Source organism: Leuciscus leuciscus (assembly GCF_965113295.1).
Source record: "Leuciscus leuciscus genome assembly, chromosome: 13".
In the NCBI taxonomy this organism is placed as follows: domain Eukaryota; kingdom Metazoa; phylum Chordata; class Actinopteri; order Cypriniformes; family Leuciscidae; genus Leuciscus; species Leuciscus leuciscus.
The window spans coordinates 12485248-12510554 of NC_138737.1; the positions used below are offsets into that span (position 1 = coordinate 12485248).

The window sequence follows — 25307 nt, forward strand, 5'->3', positions numbered from 1 at the left end:
CCGGCTAAAGCCATTCCTGTGAAATAAACAGGAATTCAAGATTATTTAGCGCCACCGCTGTCTCTTTCTTCTTCTTCTTCTTCTTCTTATATGGAGTGGAAGATCAGTCATCTTAACAACAAAAAAGAGTTTCTATGTTTCACAAGGAAGAAAAATGTAGCATTACACTCTCATGTAATTTTCAGGATATGGCTCTGTTGCTTCAGTAAACCCACCTGACACTGTATTAACCTTGGGATGAGAAACTGATCTCCCCCTTAGTGGAAACTATGTACTGGTTGAGCTTTTCATAGCCCATATGCAGACTGATTTATCTCTGCAAGCAAAGATTGGGATAGAATTGAGTTCGGATGAACTCCTCTGAGGGGAAAAAGGGGAAGGATGTCTAAAATGTTACATATTTTACTTTAAAATGACGTCACAGGTTTGTCAGCTAAAGCAGGACTGGCAGGTTGTTAGTCAGACGGAGGAGGAAAGGAGAGAGAGAGAGAGAGAGAGAGAGAGAGAGAGAGAGAGAGATGGAGTGAGGGTGGATAGCGCGCGCAGTGGTGATAACACTATCTGTCTATCTACCAAATGACGAGCGTTGCTTTCACGCGCTCTACTCATCACGGGCGTCCGTGAAGTGGTGTTTCATTCCTCACTCTTGTTTTTTTCCCCCCCGCATCACCAATTTATTTGGGCTCTTGGAAGGTTGCGCGAACTATCGAAGATCTTCTACAGCCGATGTATGACATGCTTTTTCGCCACGGAAATCTCAATGTTTTGTCTTGTCGTTTTTTGCCTGCGCTCGGTCTCATAATGACAATGTAGAAAAAGTGCGCGGTGACCGCGAGCGCAGCGCACGGGCGATGTTGACGCCGTCACCTTGCCGCCTGGTTCCCATCGCTTCTTGACTTTTTTTCTCCAGTGGAGTATAATCTAGATGAACTTGCGAATGTAAAAGAAGGCGGCTGTTGAGAAGCAACTGAACCGTCCAGCTGCCCACGCTGTCGCTGGGTCGCTCTGCACGTCCGTGCGCACTTCTGAGGAGAAAACAGCGAGCAACTAAAAAAGGGGACAGGACGCGTCCTTGTTTTTTGTTTGTTTGTTTTTTTTGGTGAATATTTCGCACAGTCCTCGTTTGGTGCGCTCTGGAGAGACGTGGAGCTATTTCAAGCGTTCTGTTTCTCGGATATAACATTAGAATGCTAGCATCCATAACATTTGGAGTAAGGTGTCTAACTTAAGGTGACCATTACGCTTGAGCGTCGACGTTTGTTGGAACGCATAAATGGACGAATACCAGAAGGACTGATTCGGAATTGTTGTCTGGAAAAATGTGGCTGAAACGGTGTGTCACACGCAGGTAATAAATATCCCTTTTGAGATCTGTCAGCTAAAGCCTGAATGCAATAAACGCCCATTGCCAAAATCCTGTCATCTGTGAAGACTTTTGTGGCAAGTTGATGCGCGTCATGCTGTTTTCACTCAACTTGTTTTTAATGTGATGTCTTACTTAAACCTCACAGCTTTGCTTTGTTATTATTCCTTTGGAAACCTTTTAAGTGATGCTGGTTTTTATGAATAACTAGAGGGCTCGTAATTAACAAGATTGCAATCGAGTTGAAGTTATTCACACAGCTCTCGCTAGGGGCCGCCAAATAACCGCCATTCAATACCAAAGACTTGACGCGCGCAAATTAGGTCGAGTATCAGCTAAACACACCCTCACATACCACAGTATACCATGCTAGAACAACATTTTCTGTGTGGTCAAGACATTTATGCCATTTTATGAATCACATCTCTCACTGTTTGTGTGACATTTTGATCATAGGGTTCAAATGGTGTGCAATTTGCCAGTGAAAAGTCAAGTTGACTCAGAATCATAAGAGCTTTAATGGCCAGGGGTTTATTTATGGTTAACAGGAGATCTTAGAACTTATATGGCAAGAGTAGGATTAAATCAGACATGCATGCAACACATCTTTATTATACATTCTGCATGGACAAAAAGTCAGCCAAATGTTAAGTAATACACTAAGCTCTTGAATTACAGCAGCCCATGCATATAAGAGCCACAAAAAGGAAGCACTTTTCATTGAAATGTTCATTACTCCAGTCTAAATAGTTTCCTAGCACTCAGGAACCCCATTCCAAAGATGATGAAAACAGCACAGTTAAAAGTTCGGTTATTCAAAGTGGCAGAATTTGACTGCTGTCCTTGCCATTACATCTGTTTAGCAGCTGTTCCAGAGGCACGTGGAGAGCATGTTTAAGGTGGGAATGATGATGGAGCCAGGTGAGCATCATTGTTCATTCTCTACCTGATGAATGCAACATCTTGCATTCACCGTTTCTCCAGAAGGTGCACTCTTAGCACAGTGACATACAAGAAAGTGTATATTTTACATATTATTTTGCTACATGTTCTGTTAAGATGAGTTCTTACTTTGTAGAGCAATGTCATACTGTCCAGAATGGTTTGTTTGGCTTACTCAAACATTTGTGCAAACTCGTTGTTGGTTTATGTTCAGAGACAGAAAGTGTACAGAAACTCAAGGATCTTGGGTTTTAGTGGCTTTTCTCTGCGCTTTGTTGATTTAAAGGATCAATAATTATTAACAGTTCAGTATGGAATGACAGTAGCAAAGAAGAAAGTTTAGAGTTTAGCAGTGTGTTACATATGGAGAAAATTAGGTATGAAATTGCTGGTAAACCAGAGGATTTATTTTTTTCTTTAGATCTGGGTGATCTTCTGCTAAAAAAACACAACGAAATGCAACAAATGTAGCCTCCCCATGCATTATATATATATATATATATATATATATATATATATATATATATATATATATATATACATACACATATTTTTTTGTAATTAATTTTACAATACACAGTGGCAATATTAAGGCATGCTTTGTTGCACACCATCAAGGTGTGAGGTTGATCAGCTGCCAAAGTTATGAGACAGCGGGGAATGTCTCTCTTTTGCGGTTTATAAAATTCCTCACTATCCCGAGTAAGCTGAATAGCCATGATGAAGATTATTAGCTGCATCTCTTAATTGCTCCATCAACTGCTTTAATATCTTCACATCAAGGTTATGCATCCTCTCACGGTTCTGGCTTTCTACCGAGAGCCTTGATTCTCCAGTGCACCTTGAGGAATTACGCTGATGTTCTCATATTAAGACAACCTGGCGGAAGGCTCCTCATATGCAACAGACTGGGCATGTATCTCAGTGTTCAGTTAACTGACCTGGAAGCCGTTAGGGGAGTAAAGAGTGACGTGGGAATGTGGGGAATATCAGCCCGTGTACTGACCTGAGCAGCAGCTGGTTCATTACGGGCTCTGTCACTGGAAAGGATTAGCTTGTTTTTTTTTGCTTCGACACGAGCCGGTGGGTAAATTTCATTTTTTTTAAATGTTTAAACGACCCAATTTGATCATATTTTTACATTTTCTTCTTCTCCCTGTCAGACGGGGCTCTTTAAGTGCACGCTGTACAGCCGTCAATGTCTTGTATGGCAGCACACAACTATTGCATTACCATGGACACTGTAGCGTGTAATAGCATGCCACTTCTGTAATTTTTTTTCTTCCTGGATGTAAGCTCACTCGCTCGCTCTCACACAGTAATGCATGCCTGTTTAGTGCGAGGAGTGCTTCTGCTCTTCATTTGGCACTCTTGATGGTTTGATATAATGGCAGGACGATTTGATTGCGCCCACCCCCGCTTAAACTATTATGTAACAACGTCTTCAATGGTTCAATAAGCCAGAAACAAGTCTCCATACCACAGCTAATGGCGCAAAAGTCAGTAAAGCTGAAGTTATTTTAATCCAGGAGAGTTTTTAAAGGCCAGGAAAATTTGAGTCTGAAAAAAATGTCTACGATTCCACTCAGGAATAGTCACTCAAGGTTTTGACTACTTCAAAGGCATAAATAAAATTGAGACACCGTGTTTAAAAAGTAGAGCTCGACACATACTGGTTATGTAACTTTTGCCATTTCACAAGGGAAACTGCCGGCATTAGCATATGCACATTCAGAGAGTTTCTTCAAAGCCTTGATCGGAGTCAAGTAAAATATTATATAGCATCCCGTCAGATTGAAAGCATACGTTATAAAGCAGAGGTAATTAACATACAGACTCTCGAGACGTGCACACTCTTAAAAATAAAGGTTATTTATTGACGTCTATAATTCCATGAAGAAACTTTAACATCTGTGGATCCTTTCCATTGTACCAAAGGTTCTTTGTAGTGGAAAAAAGTTCTTCAGATTATTTTGTTTAAAAAAAAAAGATTATTTCTATTCATTGACAGGTTTTTTGGGAAACCAAAAATGGTCACTGCAACACCCTTTTGTTTGGAACCTTTATTTTTTAGAGTTCGATGTTGAGTCACCATGGCAGCCGAGTGCCCTGTACCCTTCAGCACGGCCTGTCTAACAGGGCAGAGGGGGCACACCTGAACCGCACACACACACGTTTCATGTAGTGCCTTTGTTCAATCAATACCACCTCTATAAAGCCTCACATTTATCCGTCATGGCACAAGACCAGCAGTGGCTTGCTAGCCCTCCAGGGCCATGTCTCTCTCCCTCTCCTTCTTTTTCCACACACAATCTTGAAAATGAACGGTAAACACTTTCATATGAGGTTAAAAGGACTCTGAGGATTTTTCCAAATATCCAGGATGTCTAGGTTCGGCATGAGAGCAAGAAAGGAAACATTTAGTAATGCAGAAGTGTATGGGTTTTTTTTTAAGCTTGAATGTATGTGCACATGTTTTATTGAGACTGTGGGCCGTGTACACAGTTATGCTGAGGGATTTTAGTAATGGGTCTGTAAATGCCGGTGGCTGTTCTGGCTCTTTTATCTGCAAACTTTTAGTTTGGAAGATCCCTGCAGTACAAATGCAATGCAGATCTTTTCATCCGTAATAACAGCTGATCCTCTCCTCCAAGCCATGTTCTGTATTAGACACAGATAGAGAGTTAGGTTGTGTGTGTGTGTGTGCCTGCACATTTTTGTTGTTGTTTACTGTGTTAAAGAGCCACTTGACTGTACTTACTTGACCTACTATAACACACATACACACACACACATTATAAGTCATCCAGCGGTGGACACAGTCTGTTAACGCCCATGAAGAAAAGGATAGCAAGCGGGTTCCTATTTACTTCTGAGGCAGTTTAAACCAGTTTATATTGGCTCGATGTCATTGGGAAAGAATGTCTTTACTGGATTATTTGTGCATAAATGGCATCAACGTTCATTTTCACCTGAACATCTGTTTAACAATCTGTAAAATTACATCTGAAAAATAGCTATTCTTTACCATTAAATAAAATGTGTGTAGATGCTGATGAAATTTTTTAATTTTTTTTTGCACAGTTCCACTTATTTGTATTTATTTATTTGAGAGGTGATCTCCATTTCAACCAATTTAATCCGCTCAAAGGTTTCATTCTGCCATTCTGCCTAATTATTGGATTACAATTTGGATCATTCGTCAGGTTTCTGTTTGGCGTTCACTGTAGTATTTGTTGGATCTGATCTTAGCATTGTCTTGGCATTTTGGATTTAATGGGAGTAAACAGAATGTAGAAATATGACATTTCACGATTCAGCCAAACAGTTGTCTTGGGGGAGATGCTAGTGGCATCAGTCCATTATTCATCCACTCAAGAGGAAAGAAAACCATTACATTTATTACGATCAAATTATGTCATAATTTTCCACTAATCTGTTCTTGTGAATCTGCTAGTAGCAGAGGTGGCAGCTAGCTGTAATGGCTCACAGACTTCTATTCATTCATTATCCATCGCTGGCCCTTGCTTGAATTTGAATAATATTTAATCTACTCGCACTGAGTTTTTCAGTTTCACTTATGACTGGTTCAGGGGTGGATCTATGGGTGGGATCTATCAGCTTGCCTCACCCTGTTGTTGTTTTACAATATAATTTTCTAACGTTTAACAATTCTTTAATAATTATTTTAAATGTGATTTGTTTTATCATGCATTAGAACTGTATTCTAATATTAAGTATAAGCTATATAATCTCTTCAGTTACGTGCCATATGGATTCCAACATGCAGCGTCCTTTTTATGTTATTACAAAAATGTGATGTCCATCTGTGATGCATTTAAGAAAGAAACACGTCGAGACAAAGATGACAGGACGCCGTTACAACTTGGCACTTTTGTCTTTTGAAAGAGAACTAACAGATAATTAGGATTATGATTGACAATATCAACATCTCTCTCTCCTGCTTTGTTTTTGTTTTAATTTTCATGTGCAGACCGTTAGCAATTGTGCAATTAGAGTCGGAGCTTTAGTGCTTAAAAGTGAAGTATGTAGTTTCTGCGACACTAGTGGAACCTAGCGGAATTTCCATGCGTCACGCCTGAGCCTCAACACAAATATTACAAACACAGCTCGTATGTGGGCTTGAGAAGGCATGTCTCAACAAGAAGACTATATTAAAAGACAAAAGATAATAAAAGGTCCATCATATGAGGAATACTTTTAGCTGTGTTGCTATGTGTCACGAGTAAGCAGTTAAGTAGGCAACACTGGCTATGTTTACATGCAAACATTTTGTTTCAATTGAAAGGAAGTTTAGATTTTTTTTGACATGCAAATATACAGAGTTTCCCTCTTGCATACTATCAAAGTCCTTTTCTGTATATAAAGTATTTGATAATATTCTCTTGCATTGCTTCTTTTCATTGCTTTAAAGATATATATATATATATATATATATATATATATATATATATATATATATATATATATATATATATATATTTCGGGAGACGACATGAACAGTTATGCCGTGCTGCTTATATTACAGTATATCAAATTGTTATTATCAAAATATATTGATCAAACAGTAAAAATGGCCCTTCCCGCACCCAAAATAAAGTGTCTGTGGATGAGAGTATGAAGTGAGGACTGATGGAACGTTGTTCTGCTCCACTTCACAGACAATTAGTGGTAGGAGAATTTTAGAAATTTCTATTTAACAACAACAACTGCAGCTCGTTCCGCGTGTCATAGGCGTGTCATTACGCCATTTCTACATCATTGCACATGCGCAGTCCTTTCCGGTATCGGTTTTCAATCCGATCAAGTGTTTGCATGTGCTCTCGATTTGGATTACAAAAGGAATAAACCACCCCTTTTCAGTCCAAATGAGCCATCAATCCGATTACTAATGTATTATTTGGTTGCATGTGTCTCTAGAATACAAGCGTCTCGCTTATAATAAATCCATCCAACATATCTGCACCAGGAGTATTTTTTGACATGACGCACCACAACTATTTGAGGCTGTTTGCTTTGACGTGTACATGACCTGTTTAATCTTTATCTTGCATACTTCACCTTTAAGTCATGGGCCTTTATAGTGCCATGCAGGGACCAGTCCATACATTTTTTCTCTTCCAAAACGAAAAGATGTGTATTATTCTGGCCCACCCACACTTTTAGATGCCCACCCATCATCCACTTTCTGCCTCTGCCAGCCCTAATTCACATTTACAATACTGACAAAAACCTGAAAAATATTGAGATTGCATTTTTCTATAGAAACATTTTTCAGGTTTTTTACAATATTTGACAAATACATCTCAGTATTTATTTATTATATCTGAAAATGCTGGGTGATATTTATTTATTTATTTAGTTTGACCAAAAAGCTATTATTGTTAAATAAATTCAAAAAATGTAATGCAAAAACTGAAACACACAGAAAAAATATGTTTTCCTTACTATTTTTCACTAAATTTACACTTGGAGTGATATCTAATCCTTATATTGACTACATCAATATTTAACTTCTTCAGAAAACCTTTTTTTTATTGACTATGCAAACGATTAAGAAATGATTCAATGAAACAGACAGTTAGAGATTCAGAAAAATTAAATAAACTTGCCTAACTAAAAATTATCTTTGCTCTTTTTTAAGGTAGCAGTTTTCTATTTTGTTTTATATATTTTTAAGATTTTATTTTTCATTTTATATTCCTAGGATTTTTTCAGTCAGCCCTATAGTTTGATTAATTGAATAAGTGAAACAATTGTCCTCAGTCTTTAAGTTTCTTTCAGGTCAATGTTTTTTTGCCTGTGATAATGATTTGCGCTCGAGTTCCCCATAACACCACATCAGAGTGCGCAGACAGGGGAACTTTAGCTTACATGCTAATTACAAGTCTCAGATAGTTTAGAAATGTAATTGGACAGTGTAATTGCTAACTATGCGTGACAGCAATATGGACACCAGGGACACATAAACTGCCACAGAGAGTTCCTGAAGCTAACTGGATGTTTTACATACACTGTGACTTATTGAGGTCAAGCAGGGATCGTTTATTTTGCGTGACGAGGCATTAATGTGCTGAAATGCCATATATCATGTTAGTCCAAACATGAGCTTCTGTTGGTATAGGAGCTATCAGAAGAGATATAAATTAATGTGCTCTGTGCACCAATGAATCCTCTGAGTCCATATCAGCTGGTGCCCAAAGAGTTGTTTGCGTAGCCATCCACTGTAAGATACTTTGCACACTGAGGGTATGGATATACCAATAAAGCCATCCTTTCACATTTAATACATAGCAAACAGAGGTAAATCTGGTAGGATCAATGCACTCTACCATGGCTTGGATTGTGTGTGTGTGTGTGTGTATAAATAGATTATTGGTAAAAAGATTTTGTAATTCCTCATACTCACTAAGGCTGCATTGATTTGATTAAATACTGTAAAACAACTGTTTTCTATTTTAATCTATTTGAATATCTCATTTATTAATGTGATGGCTAAAACTGAATCTTCAGCATCATTACTCTAGTCTTCAGTGTCACGTGATCCTTCAGAAATCACATTTATGCTGATTTGGTTCTCAATTATTATCAGTTATTATTGGTGCCCAATTATTAATAATGGTTCTTATTATAAATGTTGAAAATCAATGTTTTGCTGCTTAATATGTTTGTGGAAACTGATACATTCTGTTCAGGATTCTTTGATTAAAAGAGTTTAAAAGAATAGAATATTATAGAATATAGATTTATAACATACATGTCTTAGCTGTCACTTTTGATCAATTTAATGCATCCTTTTTTTGCATCCAACTTTTGCATGGTACTAAATCATGGTTTCCACAAAAATATTAAGCAACTGTTTTCAACATTGATAATAATAATAATAAATGTTTCCTAAGCAGCAAATCAGCATGAAAAAAAATCAGCTTTGCCATCACAGGAATAAATTACATTTTAAAATACATTAAAATTGTTTATACAGTTAACATTATGAACGGTAGTACTTTGCCATTACTGGAACTAAACACTAGGCTGAAACTCAATCAGAATTGGTAAGTCAAAATGAATTCAATGAACTTGCGTTGAAGCTTGTGATGTCTCTATGGAGATTTGATTGACATCACATTTGATTGGACATGAACAGTAATGACAAAGTAGTATAACGCTTGGCAGATAGCAGTAGAGGAGTATGACAGAGAGAAAATAGATGACTCTGCCCCAGATTCTGTCCAAGGAGCACGCCGAGTCATCTGATGGACACTTTTCAGGTAAAAATATCCAGCTCGGGGGTCAGTTAGGAGTTGCTTTGATCCAGCGGTTACTGATATTCCATATACTCAGATCCGTTAAAAGATCTTATTACAGGGCTCTGTGGAATACTTGATTCTGATTGGTCAATCACGCCATCCAGCGGGAAGTTATTCCCAGATAACAAGCGCTCCAAACAGATAACGCAGGTTCATCCGGGTCACTGAATTCAGCAGTGCTATTCGCCTGCTAGGAACGTTTGGTGAGCTAATAAAATATTAAAACTCAGACAAATCAGTATTTTGTGTACATCCAGTATCATGGACTCGCTCTCTCTTGTTTCATACAAACGCAGCTGCTGCCATTTTGTGACTATTGTTTTGTAGCCTACACTGTTGGATTATGAGATACAAAGAGGTACGATTTTAAAACAATCAATATATCTTATCCCCATAATTATTTGTGTGGCGAAATGCTGTGTAATAAGGGTGGGATATGAATGACGGTATACCGTATCTCTTAAATGTCCGTTTACTTTCCAGGTTGCAACAGCTCTCTCCGCGGAAGCTTTGATTTTAAAAACCGAATAAAATATTTAAACTCAGATCAATATTTCGTGTCTTATTATTTACTTATGTGGCAATTAGCCGTGTAATAAGCGGGATAATGTACATCCAGCCGGTGGTTCTCTCAAAATAACCCCCGACAGGATGATGAGGACACCGACGAGAAGCAGAGGTGGATGTTCATTATCCCTTACCTAAATGTTGATGAATCTCGCCCCTTTGAAACTTGATGCCCAGTTTGAGATTTGAGTCATGACCTTGAAACCAGACAGCATTTTAGATCAAATTCAGCTTCAGTGACGGTTTCAGACCCCCATGGCCCTCTCCACACTTTTCCAAATTTGCCTTCAATGGGGAGCTTTCTGCTTAAAGATGATTCCATCAAACCGGCTTTATGCTTGGTTAACCAATTAATTTTCTACTGAAGACTTCAATATGAGGAAGATTTGAATATCCTCACATGGGCAAAACTAAATATTTTCTCCCTAAGAAAAAGAAGACAGTGGTATTCCTTGACAGAGCTCAGTGTTTTGTTCCTGATTAGCAGTCGGCTGTGAAGTCAGGGACACACTTAACGATTGTAAGGCCGATTATGAATGTAATTTTATATGTACGACTGAACATGCTCAAGCGCACCGAGTCAGAGACTGTTGCGTTCAGTCTGCGTTCACAGTCTGTGTTTAAAATCTGCTCCAGTCGTTGGAAACAGTCTGAAAGTGTATTAAGTTCAGTCTTAGAATGTAGTTAAGTGTGTAAGTTAAATGCTTTGATATTTGAGGCATGCTTCAACAGTATGCAAGTATGCAATATGACGTTGCGTTGTGCATCAGGGTTCCTGCTGTTTTTGGAATGCAAGTCAGTTTTATTTATGCCTTTTTTTCCTGCAGTTATGCAAAACAGCATACTCAACATGAATCATTTATCTATCAGATGACTGATTCTGGAGCTCGATGGTGTTTTAAGCCCCCAATGGCTCCTTAGAGGCAGCTAACCCTACCCTCAACCTTAAACCTACCCATCCCCTCGCTGCCTGGAAGGCGCTGTTGCGGGCTTAAAACACCAAGTGCCGATTCTGGAATGCTACACACATTTTTTTTTAGATGCACTAGCATGAATTTAATATGTTTAAACCCAAAAGTAATTTAAATAATATTAATGTATGATACCATATTACCCTAATTTACTTATACCCGAATTTAATCTATACAGTAAATATTTCACTTGGCTAACAAAATAAAACCTTTAATTAGTTGAGCTAGTTTAAATTCTTCATTATTCTATTATTAGATTATTTATTGAAAAAAATTAATATTTTACATTCTTCTTCTGACCCAAAGACTATAGAATAACACAAGATTGTAAAAAAAAATATGAACGTAGTGTCCGTGACGTCTAGCCTGACTAAGTCAGACTTCGTACTTCCGCTCAATTTCAGTTCGCTTCAGTACTCAGTCTGAGATAGCGACCTGTCTATCAGTTTTCCTCCGGCCTGAAAACAGCCGGCCAATCAACGAACAGAGGGCGGGCTGAGAGCCGTGACGTAGACACTGATTGTACCGTGGATGCGTAGATTTACTTCACATAATCTGCAAAAGTCGTTCACAGCCATGTTCACTCCGGTATTTCGCTCGATGCCTTTTGTTTTCGCATCATACATGTGTTTACAGTGGAAGTTAGATGCGCCTGAGCCAGCGCATAACAAATGTCATAACCAAACGTTATGTGATTGGCTTACGGGTAACCAATGATTTTAAACTTCAGACAAGCAACGGTACCGCAGAATGAGTGTAGCCTCTATATCTATAGACGTTTTTAATGAAAACTCCAAAAAGCAACGAAATTGTCAGACATCCATTATCTCACTGCGCAATGTGACGTCGGAGTGACGTCTTTTCTAAAGTAATTTTTGGACGTCCAATTTCGGTCCACTAAAGGGGTTGTTTTGTAACGCCAGGCGACGTCTTTTTTCAACGTCTACCGCACGTTTAATGTTGTCGTCCGTGGGACCTCCGTGTAAGGGCTATTTATAGTCCAAATGTGGTCGGTTGTGGACGTCTTTTCAACATCAAATTTAGACTAATTTAAGACGTCGTTTTTATACAACTTCTATAACTGTAGTCCCATGTTTCAAAAGAGTGGAGGACATGTTTTCTGTACCATGTATTAACATTTACATTTATGCATTTGGCAGACGCTTTTATCTAAAGTGACTTACATTGCATTACACATTTACATTTCTATCAGTTCTTGCTTTCCCTGGAATCAATCAAACCCATGATCTTGGCGTTGCAAACAAGAAAGCTATATTAAGCTGTATTAATTTTCCTGTAGCTTTGTTTGGCTCAGCAGCTAGTTTCAGCAGGAAATGCATTATCACCTGCTGCTGAGACAATCAAATGAGTTTTTGGAAAATTATCTTAAATAATTATAAAAAATCTGTATTCATATGTATTAATCATGTTGATAACAACAATGTTGATATTTGTAAATAAAAAAATATTACATATTAATCATGTAACTTTCCTGCACCTGTCATAGACGTCCAAATGACGTCCAAAAAAATTACCCAGTTCAAAGGTCAAATGTTGAACGTCAATATGACATCCAAGTTGGGTCATGGTTGGATGTCCAAATAGTGGACCTAGTTTGGACGTCGAATAGATTGTCCAGAACAACGACGGAATTCAAAGGCGTGGGCGAAGGTATAATGGGTGTATTAAATTGTATGAAATAATCCCGAAAAAAAGTACAAACACGGCAGAGATGCCAAGTTCAGCGGCTAAATTTAGCTGAGGTGACGTGACGCTAACAGCAGACAAACTGCTAGTAGTGACAGCAGCGGCAATCCACCTGTCACTCAAGTGGCCACGCCCTTAATTATGCTGAACTTAAGGCTTGATATAATTTAAATGGATGAGTTATAAAAAATTCACCCCCTCACAGTTTTCATGAAGGGCAAAATTTGCTATATAGACCAAAAGCAATTTTTGTACCAGGCTGTAAATGTTTTTTTCTGCTGTTAAGTTGGAATTGACTCCATCTCCAAGACGCATCACTCGTATAATTTTGAATGGGGAAAATTGCAACGCTTAATATGTCTGAATAAGTCCCGCCTTCTCAATCGCCAATTGGTTAAGTCATCGCGTCACTGCAGCTGCCGTTAGGAGCTCCGGTTCCCATAGTAACAGTCAGACGCGCGCTTCCACTGCTCATGTGCATTAGCTTGATCCAGCCTGAAAATTTTCGTTTTCTGTCATGATTCCAGCGTTTAGAAACAACATTTTTGAGACAGTTGTTGTGAGATTTCATTGGTGATTTCAGATATTAAATTTAATCGTAAGCTTGGTGAACATTGGAGAATTTGATGTTTCCCCATTCAAAGAGATAGGAGCTGAACTTGCATTCCTTGCATCCCTTTCAAAGATGGCCACTGAGTGAAATGACTTGTCTTAAAGGGACTTTGTTCTGACCTCAATGAATCAGACATTAAGTGACAGCTAATGTTAAGCCTTGATTTTGTTTCGGGGGTCTATAGAATATGTTTTCATGCGTGAATGCTCTAAAAACACCCTATTTTATGTTGTTGCAGCTCCTCTTTTTTACATTCTGTCAGTAACGTCTGTTTAGTTCATGTCCCTATGAAGGCCCTCCTTCCAAAAAGCGCAATGTGCTCTGATTGGTCAGCTGGATCAGTGTGTTGTGATTGGTCAACCGCTTTGAACGTGTTTCGGATATGTCTCTCCCCTTACCATAACCATGTTAGAACCGTGTGTGTAATTTATGTATTGATGAATTTTCTGGTGTGCCGAGTCGTAAATTGCTTTGACCATCAAATCAAGTTGTGGCATAAGGGCACATTATACACACTCACACACACACACGCACGCACGCACGCACACACACACACACACACACACACACACACACACACACACACACACACACTCACACACACACACACATCCACATTCATCATCTCAGCAGTACTCCTCTACACTGATCTTCCTTTATGTTCAGTAAGGTCAGTAATCTCATCTCACAGATCTGCTTAGGGAAACTCTCTCTCTCCTTCTCCTTCACTGTCGCTTAATTAGTGTCTTGTCTTTACTGCTCCATATGTGTGTGGTGGGAGACTCATGAAGTAGAATGGCAGGATTAATCTGGCAGAGGCGGTGCAGAAGAAAATGGAGTCCAGCACTGCTCATAATTTGCTTTTTGCTCCTCTGGACAGGCGTTTTGCTCAGACGCTTGAGCCAGAACTGACCTTAAGGCTTTAAAATTCAGCAGTGTTGACCTCTCTCCTCTCTCCAACCGTTATTATTCTCATCCACTCTGCCTTAAAGGTATAAACTCTTATTAAAGACAGTGAAAAGAACAAGTCATTGTTTCTTATCTATTGTGAATCCTTCTTCTCGGCTATCTCGCTCACTTTTTTTTCTCTCGGGAGCCATTTGAGAGCTTTTTGGAGTCCTGACCAGCATTTGATACCAATAACCAAAAGAATAGTTTCTTTAGTACAAGAAAAGACAAAGACTTTAAATAGTTGCTATTGAGATACGTTTTGTAAAATACACAACTATTAGTTGGTAAGATTGTTTTGTTTTGTGTTTGAAGTCTCTTATGCTCACCAATGCTTTCTCATAACAGCGGAAACAACTTAAAATACACTTTTTGTCATACAGAAACGAGTAAAGCATATTTTTTGATGCATCATACTTATATTTGTGTACACTCACAATAACAACAAAACTTGCGCTTTATTTGTAAAATAAAGAAAACAAACAGGGTGTGCTTTCTGCCGTCTCAATGTCTGTGAACTTCTTTCTGAAACACGTGACAAAAATGAACCGAAACCCAGCGAATACTTGCCACACAGACATGAGAGATATGACTTAGAATAGTTGAAGTGTCTACTTTTAAATTTAGTAATTCATATGGAAAACAAATATTCTCTGTTTATGTAATCCGTATGAAACCAACGAGAGGTACAGTTTCTCATGTGTCTTCTCATTATTTTTAATGTGACCACACGCTGCACAGGCTTATTCACATGGCAATCGTCCACGTGACGTGAATCACACGAACCTGTAAACGCCCCCATCACCTCTATAAACAATGCATCAAGCTTCATCATTCCTCTGCTTTTCAAAGAGTTTTGAAGTAGATGGGCTGTGTGGAATAAGCCTTGAATTTACCTCAGAAGAAGAATAGCTTTTTTTTTTTTTTTTTTTTTTTATATATATATAATTTATCCCTGTGATGTGATGAGTTTTCATCAGTCATTACCCCAGTCTTCAGTGTCACATGATCCTTCAGAAATCATTCTAATATCCTGATTTAGCGAACAAGAAACTTTTCTCATTATTAACAATTTTGAAAACAGTTGTGCTGCGTAATATCTTTGTGAAATCAGATTTTTTTGTTGTTGTTTTTTCAGGATTCTTAAACAGTATTTATTGGAAGTAGAAATCTTTTGTAACATTATACATTTCTTCACTTTTGATAAATTTAATCCTTTTTTAATAAAATTATCGTTTTTTTTTGTTTTTTTGTAAGAAATCTTCTAGTTCCCCTCTTCTAGTTGTATTTCATGCTCCCTCACGGCTTGCTGTTTGTCCGACCTTAGTAAAGCCTGTGGGCATCGCAGACAGGTTACAGGTGAGGCCATGTGCAGGTGAGACAGCGCATTTCCCGTCTTGCTCCCACGCCCCGTGCTTGAGACAACCTCGTAGTGCAGCCGAGCTGAAAGCATAGATTATTAATAGAGCACATATAGCCTGTGGTTTTAGGACCAGAATTAAACAACGTTGATGCTTGTCATTTAGAATTACACTGAGCCACTGAGCATTAAAGAGGCCTATTTTATAGACAGGTACTCAGTGATCCGGAATAAGCGAGGACATGTGGGCTGTCCATTCCATTTTACTGATGAATCCACAGAAACCACATTTATTTCATTATTATTATAGGTCTTTTTGCATAATTTTTTTTGGGAGAGGCGGTTGTCGGTATTATTCCTGTCAGGCACTAAGAAATCCGTCCTTTTCTCTGTCCAAGTGTAGGGGAGATGCCAAAAGCAAACTTTAAAGTCTCCTTCTATAATGCAAGAAGAGAGGGATAAAGTGAATGCACTGGAGGTCATCAGTTATCTGTTTTCCATCAGACTGCTTTTGGAAAAGGCAAATATCACTGTCAGATAAAGAGAAGAACGGTTGATGCTGTTGTCTCTCTGTTTCTTTCTGTCTATCTATCTATCTATCTTTCTGGCTTTTCATTTAGGCAGTTCCATCCTGTCAGATGAATAGGCATGTTTGATCACGAAGAGTTGCCCCCGGAGCAAGAAATGCGTGAGGGGAGTGAAAGAGAGAGAGAGAGAGAGAGCAAAAGGACCCTCATGGAGCTATTCATGAGCTTCTTCTTGTAACGCAATGCAAATGAAAGGATTCTTGTATCTGCGGAGTTCTATTTTAGGTGTGTGAAAAGCAGCATGGAGACTTGCTCAGGGAGATACTCACTATACAACCCAGGAAAGATGGGCTGAATGGACAGGAACTGTGTGTTGTGTGTGTGTGTGTGTGTGTGTTCTGGCACACATTTACTGTATTCATGTGCTGCTGTGTATGTGTGTACAGTGCTGAGTGTTTGGAGGATCTCATCATTTCAGGGCTGCTCGACCCACTTGCTCACTAACACTTATGCTCTCTTGAGCCACAAGCCATGATGCTTATCAGAAATCCCCAACACTGTATGAACACATGATGGATTATGCCGTTGCGGTTTTCAAAATGACCTCCATCTTTACTTATTTTTACGGTTTCTTCTCGGCATCTTCAACATAGTAAGGTAGTAAGGTAGTTTATTTATTTTATTCAGCAAGGACACGTTACATTGATCAAAAGTGTCTTTAAAGACTTTTAAACTGTTACAAAAAATACGTTTTAAATAAATGCTGTTCTTTTGCACTCTCTGTTAGTCAAGGAATCCTGAAAAAATGTATCACGGTTTCCACAAAAATATTAGGCATCAACTGTTTTCAATATTGATAATAATAGTGTGTAATAATGTGCATTCACACAAATTTCACGATTCGATTCGATTTAATTTACAAAGTTGCGATTTGAGATTCAATTCGATATTGATTAATTAGGGGCTATCATTAGCAAATTTAAATATCTCTCAACTAATGCTATAAACTATACAGGGAATATAGTATTAACACTATCACATTAAAGGTTAAAATTAAAACTTAAAATTACACAAAAGTACGTTTTTAACGTTATAATAATACATTATACAGGTTACATTATTATTTAATGATAATTATGTTTCTACTTGGGGTTTTTTCCAGACCAAATGCAGTGATTGGAGGTTGCAAGATGTATACATGAATGCAAGTGGAGGTTTGCCGCTCATTCAGAGGAACAGAGAGGGTGAGACTTCTAGAAAGTCTCATTGTGAAGCAACCACCAGTCACAACCAATTTACTGACAGTAAACAAACAAAAAACAAACAAATGAGCTTTCTCTCTACTCTTGCCCACCCATGCCTTGCCCTGACATTTTTTCCCAATGTTGTGCAGTTGTGACTGGCAGCCAGAAGCCGAGGCGCTGTCCAAGGTGCTGAAGAGAGACCTGCTGCTCATTTGATTTGAGTCTCAGCTCCAGACAGCACCAGCTGTCTAGCACGTCTCTGAAACATTTCAAGAAAATGTTGTTCAGTCTTATCCCAGTGCACTTTCTTGGGACTTTTATGTCTTATTTCTGCAGGTATGGCACTTTTTTTTTTTTTTTTGCTGATTCATAAATCTGTTTGGAGAAATAACATCTTTACACTGAAGTGCTCAGGCATGTCTTTGAAAAACTGGGAAGATAATCTCACTGATTTGCTGTACTACTTAAGACCTGTCAGCAGATTAATGTGTGAAATCTTTCCTACAGCGAGTAAATGGCAGGGCTTTGCAATGACGTCACATCTCCCCAATGAGAGAGCAGGGATTTGTCCTTTTCCTTGGCTAAGCCTCATTACACACTCACATACGCAGACACCCCTGTCATGTCTTTCCAGTTTGCTTCTGACGCTTCTATATTCATATAATTACTAAGAGATACTTTATGAACAGCTTTCCACTGGTCATTTCTAAGCCAAACAAATAAGCACTGCAGTCCAGTTCAATACAGTATACACAATGTAATATTTGTGTACGTGTTCTATTGATCATGGTAACAGTAATTCATCAAATAATGGAGGCATGGAAACATTGTTTGTTTCCCTACTTTAATACTTATAATACTAATAATACCTACTTTAATACTAATACTTAATATAATACTTAATAATACTTAAAATATTTAAATTAACTTTTTTATTCAGAGGTAGCATTTAGTTTTTGCGGCAGCATTTCATTTTTGCTGTGGTTTCAAGAAAAGGTTTAGAGAATCTGTAAAGTTTCATTGGCAATGATTGGCATACTACAATTTTATTATCATTACAAGCCTTAAGACTTTTAGTTCTCTCTCTCTCTCTCTCTCTCTCTCTCTCTCTCTCTCTCTCTCTCTCTCTCTGAGGCATTGTGTGTGTGCGTGTGTGTGTGTGCGTATGTATATGTGTGTTGAGAGGGTGTATGTGTGAAGAGGGAGTCATGTTCTGTCATCATTGTGTCAGGGATATGAAATGTCAGTGCAAGGCTGTTGGAGATATCTCCCCCACAGTCACAACACACACAAACACTCACACAGCTGAGCTCTCCAGTGGTACACACACACACACACACACACACACACACACACACACACACACACACACACACACACACACACACACACACACACACACACACACACACACACACACACACACACACACACACACACACACACACACACTTGTTCTGTAGCACACAGATCAGGGCATGTGAAACAGCCATTTATATCCCAGTGGTCCAGCAGGAAGCATATTCTGATGCGGCGCTACCTATACGCTCATGTGCTAATAGGCCAGTGTGAGGGCAACAGCTGCCTGTTCATTACTGCCAGTCTCTAAATATGTAACGTGAAATCCTTCCAGTTCATTTACGAACCATATATGAAAGACAAGTGCAATTGTGTCCAATGATGGTATGTTTTTGCAGTGCGGTCTAATTGGTATTCACGTTAACTTTTTTGTGCATTTGAATTGAGCTACATTCTCAGCTTATATTTCCTGCTTGGCGAGGTTTGATTATAATTAGGTATGTTTCCATCCAACTGTTTTTACGCACATTTTGGGATATCGCATAAAAAAAACGTTGGATAGAAACGCCAAAATGTGCGTACATTTAAAAAATGCACATAAAAAAAGTGTCATTCTGCAATGCCTAAGCAAAGTCTGTTGTCAAAGTGGTTTGGTATAATTACCTGGCAGAACTGTTACACGACTGTGTTCCCAAACAGCAGGCATCCTCCTCAGAAAGCAAGATAACTTTATTGCATTTCTTCTGCGCGCTCTGAAGGGCGAGTAAATTATTATATACGAAATTGCTATATACAGTTGCTTCTCCTATACTGCAGCAACTTCCATTTTTCTTAGTGATATTTAGCGCCAGTTTATCAGGGAGTGATTTTTTTTTTCTTTTTGGCTCACTGAATGGAAACGATACTTTATTCACAAATGTTTTAAGCGATATTACAAATTTGGATGGAAACATAGCAATTGAAGTTGGCATGAAATGTAAGTTGTGATAGCCTTTCTTTCCTTTTGTGACTTCTGATATCTGAGTTAAACGGCAAAAAAATTTAGGCCGGGACTTTATTGGATCATTGTGGTTTGCTATTGCTGTGTTCTCTTGTGAGTGACAGGTTGTTGTTACAATTGAAAGGGAAGGTATTTTTATTAAAGATTATGAGAGCACAAGTATTCTATAAAAACAAGAATTGTCCATTTTGATTTCATGGTGACTTTAAATTCAGTCAAACAAAGGGTGCATATGACTTTTATTAGTTGCATTTCATCAATAAATTTACCAAAATAAGAGGTATTTTTCTAACACCATCATACAAAAAATGCATGTGTACACTTTACATACAAATAGTTATGAATACTAATCTGATCACCCTGTTTTTTAATTAGCAAAACAGCAGGGGGACTGTATTAGTAGGCATATATTCATGCATTCCATACATTTGTATAAATACAGACTATAAGAACTGAATTAGATTGGATTTCTTCATTATTATGTGTCATTGGAAGTAAATATTAGCCAATTTGATGCTTTCAGACTACCATGGGTTATCTAATAAAATAGATTAGTAATATTTGTAAATACAGATAATTCTACCTGTTCAATTACATTTCCGTTATTTTCACTCTGCTTAGTATAAACCAACTGACTGATCCAAGGATTCAGTCGGCTGTATGAGGATCAGACTGACTCACATTTAAGCTGCCTGCTTATCCAAAATACAGGCATGGAATCCATATTTATTTGCAACACTTCTCTGAAGTGTAATTTAGCTGAAAAATCGGACCATGAGTCATATGTCAGTGAGCATTTGGCTTGCCATCAGAAACCATTCGAGTCTGGTTTCTCAAGTTGCGTTTCTTGTGTCTGGAGAGAGTATGTGTGATGATTCGTAATGGAACGAATGAGTTCACAGCACTTGATTGTCTTGTGTGAAGACATTCACTCATCGGATCTGAACACAGCTGAGTAACTAGTACTGGATGTTCCTGTATTTTCCACCAGCCATATGCTTATCTACCAAACGTCTGATCTCATTAATAATAACCTGGGACAGTGCTTACCATAATCCCTGTGGATATACTGTATAAGGCTTTGCATGACTGTGTATGTTTTTGATATTCCTTTGTGTAACATGGTGTCACATTGACAATATGAGATAAAAAAATTCATTTAGACCTAGAAAAGTTTGCGGATTTTGAGCATTTTTTTTGTAATACTTTATTATACAGTGTGCATGTCACACATCTTACATGTACTTACTATAGTAATAACAGTAAATTATGCATAATTACAAGCAACTATGCCTAAACCAAACCTAAAGTTGTTTTTAGAAAGGAAGTTAAAAAAAGGCTTGTTTTTCATTACTTTAAAGGTGAGGTATTGTGAGTTGCTCAACTTGATGGTGTTTTCTCTCCATATATGATCTGTTCTTCCATTTTGTAAACATAAGAGGACCACAATGAAAATTAGCCTTTGGCTTTTTTTGTGTATATTATCCTCAACAGTTTTTGAAATGTTGTATGAACTTTCTTTGTACAATTATTATTTTTTTTAAATCTTGTTTAATACATCAAACCATAAATATATAGTTGTTACGTTATATATAAATATGTTACTCAGTATTTGTATGTATAACTACCCAGTAACAAGGACACCTTAAAATAAAGTGTAACCCATTTTTAAATAAATAAATAAATGTTGTGATGTAAAAAGAATGAAGATGTATTTAAGATGCTGCACAATTTCTTGGTTGTCAAATTTGTGGCGTTGATCATGTGAACCACTGATGGTCAGATGTTCTTGATTCCATTGAAGCTCAAGATGCTCTTTGAATCGTTTCAAATCATGCTGGAGAACATGATCATTAGGTTTTACACAAACTTCATGCAGATTGAGTGCTACTGTCGTTATAGCAAAGGTAATCAAACTTGCGTATTACAGAAGGAATCTGCCTACCTTGTGGTATTATGTATTACTTAAATAGCTGTCAGTATTATTTGCTGGTTGTAAAAGTACTGTGTGATGTGTTAGTCATGGCTGGATTTTGACATCTAGTCCTGAGAGGGGCACTAAATATCTGTCTATAAGAGGGAGTCAAATAAGACCGGTTCCACCCTGCAACACTAATCAGAACTGACTGAGCAACACAATGAATCCACATGTTAATGTAGAGGAGAACAGAGAAATGTGGGAGAGAAAGGGATGAAGAGAGGGAAAGTTCAAGTAGTCAAAAGAGTGTTCTCTCTTCTCTGTGTAATGGTTAATAAACCCTTTTTATTGTATTATTCCCCATCATTTGTTGCATCATCAAACTAAGTGTCTGTAACCTTTAGCTTCAGAGCTCTAGGAACAAGTGCTTCTGAAGTTCCAGATTCTGTATGAATCAGTGAAACCACAGACGAGCCAGGCCAATAATTCAAATTTGCTGAAATTGCAATGATCAACAAATGCAAGATGAATGGGATGGGAACATGATATTGGATTACACTGGACTTCACTACAATAGCAGATCTTTTACACAGAAAGACCAAAGCTGTAAGTCCTCCTGGAAATCACAAATAAATCAAATTAATCTGGGTTTAACATTGCAAAAATATATATATACTGTAGTTTATATTATATATAAAATATTATAGCGAGTTTATATCACACAATTCTGAGAAATAAGTTCACAATTCTGCATTTTTCTCAGAATTGCGTGAAATAAACGTACAATTGTGAGATAAAAAGTCGCAAAAATAAACTATTTACAATATATAAAGAATACATGCATTAGAACATATTCTCTGAAAATCTCTATATCTCACAATTTTGCTTCTCATTAAATTGATCGTTTTTACGATGTTTAGATAATGTTACTAGAAAAGAAGACAAATGCTGATCAAAATTTTGGCAGTGAATACTTTTTTAGCCTGATTTGGTCTAAAGATATTACATTTCTCATATTATTTTGGCATTTGGTTTTATTGGTGATTTGTTAAATGCTAATGAAATATAAGCTTGGCATTAGTTTTGGTGATTTCAGTCTTTTCACAGAGCTGGAGTCTGTTTTGCATATCTGACTGGAAGTAGCTGGTGTGTTTCAAAGATGGCCTTAAAGGACTTTGGTCAAACTCATGATCAGTTCAGTCAGTGTTTTGAATGTTATTCCCTTTAACAGAGCGAGATTTAAAAGGAGATGGTCTTATCATAATCTTTCAGGCTTTTTCAGATCACATATTTTCCATTTAACTTTTTAGGAACTCCCAAGCTGCTTCTTTTAACTTGCTTGTGTCAGGAAATTTGTTATTTTGGCACTTTCATTTATTAAGTAAATTATATATTTCCCCCCATTATCATGAATATGGATGAGAAAAGAAATGATATATTCCCAGTGAGTCTATATTTGTGCTGCTGTTAAATCTAAGCAACTAAGCACAAATCTTATGCAAGCTTGCAAACATAGTAAACATGAACCTAATGAATATTCAAAAGGGGAAATTCTTGTAGTTTTAATTTATTGTATTGCCTTCTTTATTTTTTTTATTTTTCAGCAAAACTGCATAGAATGCAAGTTTGGTCAGTAAATAAAATAAAGTACTGTTATTCACCAGACTTAACAGAACCGATGTTGTGCTATTAATGATCACCCGTCCGCTGGTTTTTGATGAAATTGGGTGGCTGCATTGTGAATTCAAGGAGGCTGATATTATATTAATGAGGGCTAAATTAAGGGTCACACAAGACAGGGTGTGAATTAGAGTGAGAAACACTGAGGACATTTTTTCATGAACAACCCCTCCCTGGTAATTTTATTAAGAACTTTTACATTGGGTTCAATGCTTAAATATGCTTAATGCAACTAAATCAGTTGTTGGGGAACAAGTTGTGGTTAAAACAACCACGTATCTTCATATGAATATTCATATGAATGGCAAGTAATGGGAAGAGGTTTCCCCATGTCATCTTAATTGGTCAGTGTGGCAAAAAGCTAATTTTGGATCCTGAATGTGTGTGTTTGTAGTCTGGAAATTCAAATTGGGTACTTTGAAAATCGAAATAAAAACAAGACCTTTGCTTTGTGGCTGACGTGCTGAATAACAATGGAGAATCTAAATGGGTTGCACAATGCTGAACTGACCCGAATCGTAGCTGATGCATTATAAGAAAAGAGCAGGGAGGAGTTGTTCATGAAAAAATGTCCTCAGTGTTTCTCACTCTAATTCACACCCTGTCTTGTGTGACCCTTAATTTAGCCCTCATTAATATCATATCAGCCTCCTTGAATTCACAATGCAGCCACCCAATTTCATCAAAAACCAGCGGGCGGGTGATCATTAATAGCACAACATCGGTTCCGTTAAGTCTCCTTAAGTAAATACATTGATGTTCCTGACAGGAATTACATACTAATGTAACACATTAACACTGGGAGTGTGAGTCAGGCCCCTCAGGGTCCAGCCCAATGGGATTGAAGGACCTTATTAGTGGGGTAAAATCTCTGTTGAGTGGCCAACCCAAGGTTCTGACCCAGTTCAGTCAGACCAGATACCACAAGTGCACTTTTTTTTCTTTTTTTTTGAATAGCAACGGAGAAAAATGTAAAGAGAGGCTAGAAGAGGGGAAAATGGAGAGCAAGGGCCCTCTCCTCTCATAGTGTGCTTGAAGAATCCATCTTAATCATGAACAGATGAAGCAGCATGCCAAACACACTCTTAAGTACAGGTAAATGAAAGAGCTCTTTAGATAAAGGGGAATTTATTCCTCTTTGGAATGGTGGTTTTATTAACTCTTTTAGTATTTTCAGATGTATGATTTTCAAATATTACACTTTATGTTTTTGACTTGTTGGTTCAGACAAGCTGGTTCACCAATAGGTCAGATATCTCAATAGAAATCCATCACCTCTGAACTCAAATCAACAGCAAACGCCATTAAGCCTAGGCCTAGGTGTGGGCTCTTTAATCCCTCTAAATTAGCCTTTGACCGTGACCAATAGTGGAAGGACAGGAGAGATTACAGAAATGCCTTGATGAAGTCTCTTTCTGTTTGGATCAATAGAGACTCTTGGCTTCTAGACGGGCTGAGGGTATGGCAGCTCACTCCAATGTGTTTGAGGTTCTGAAATTAAAAACAAAACAAACAGCACCCTTCAAGTAGAAGTCCAGCTAAAACAAATCATAGAGGTAGAATCACAGTGGGACATTTTATGTTATTTTACCAGTGGTTTTGAAACTGGTTTCAGGGATCCTCAGGGGACCACAAGGGGGTGCAAGGGTGTCCATGAAAATATTGAGAGCAATTGTACAAAATGTTTTTTTATGGCTCTCATAACAATGAAATGTGATATTATTATTATTATTATTATTTTATATATATATATATATATATATTTTTTTTTTTTTACAACCACCAATTTGATCATATTACTAGTTCATTCTGCTTTTAAAAGACTACTTAGAAATCATGA

General features: G+C 37.7%; 1 protein-coding gene across 1 annotated transcript in view; it reads left to right on the plus strand.

Annotated features, from left to right (window-relative positions):
* The first annotated feature begins 485 nt into the window (after positions 1-485).
* ajap1 (adherens junctions associated protein 1) overlaps positions 486-25307 on the plus strand; it is a 55056-nt gene continuing 30234 nt past the window's right edge. The window contains exon 1 of the mRNA XM_082187483.1: positions 486-1348. Coding sequence (XP_082043609.1) covers positions 1320-1348 — 29 coding nt within the window. The 5' untranslated portion in view covers positions 486-1319. The remainder of the gene's footprint in view (positions 1349-25307) is intronic.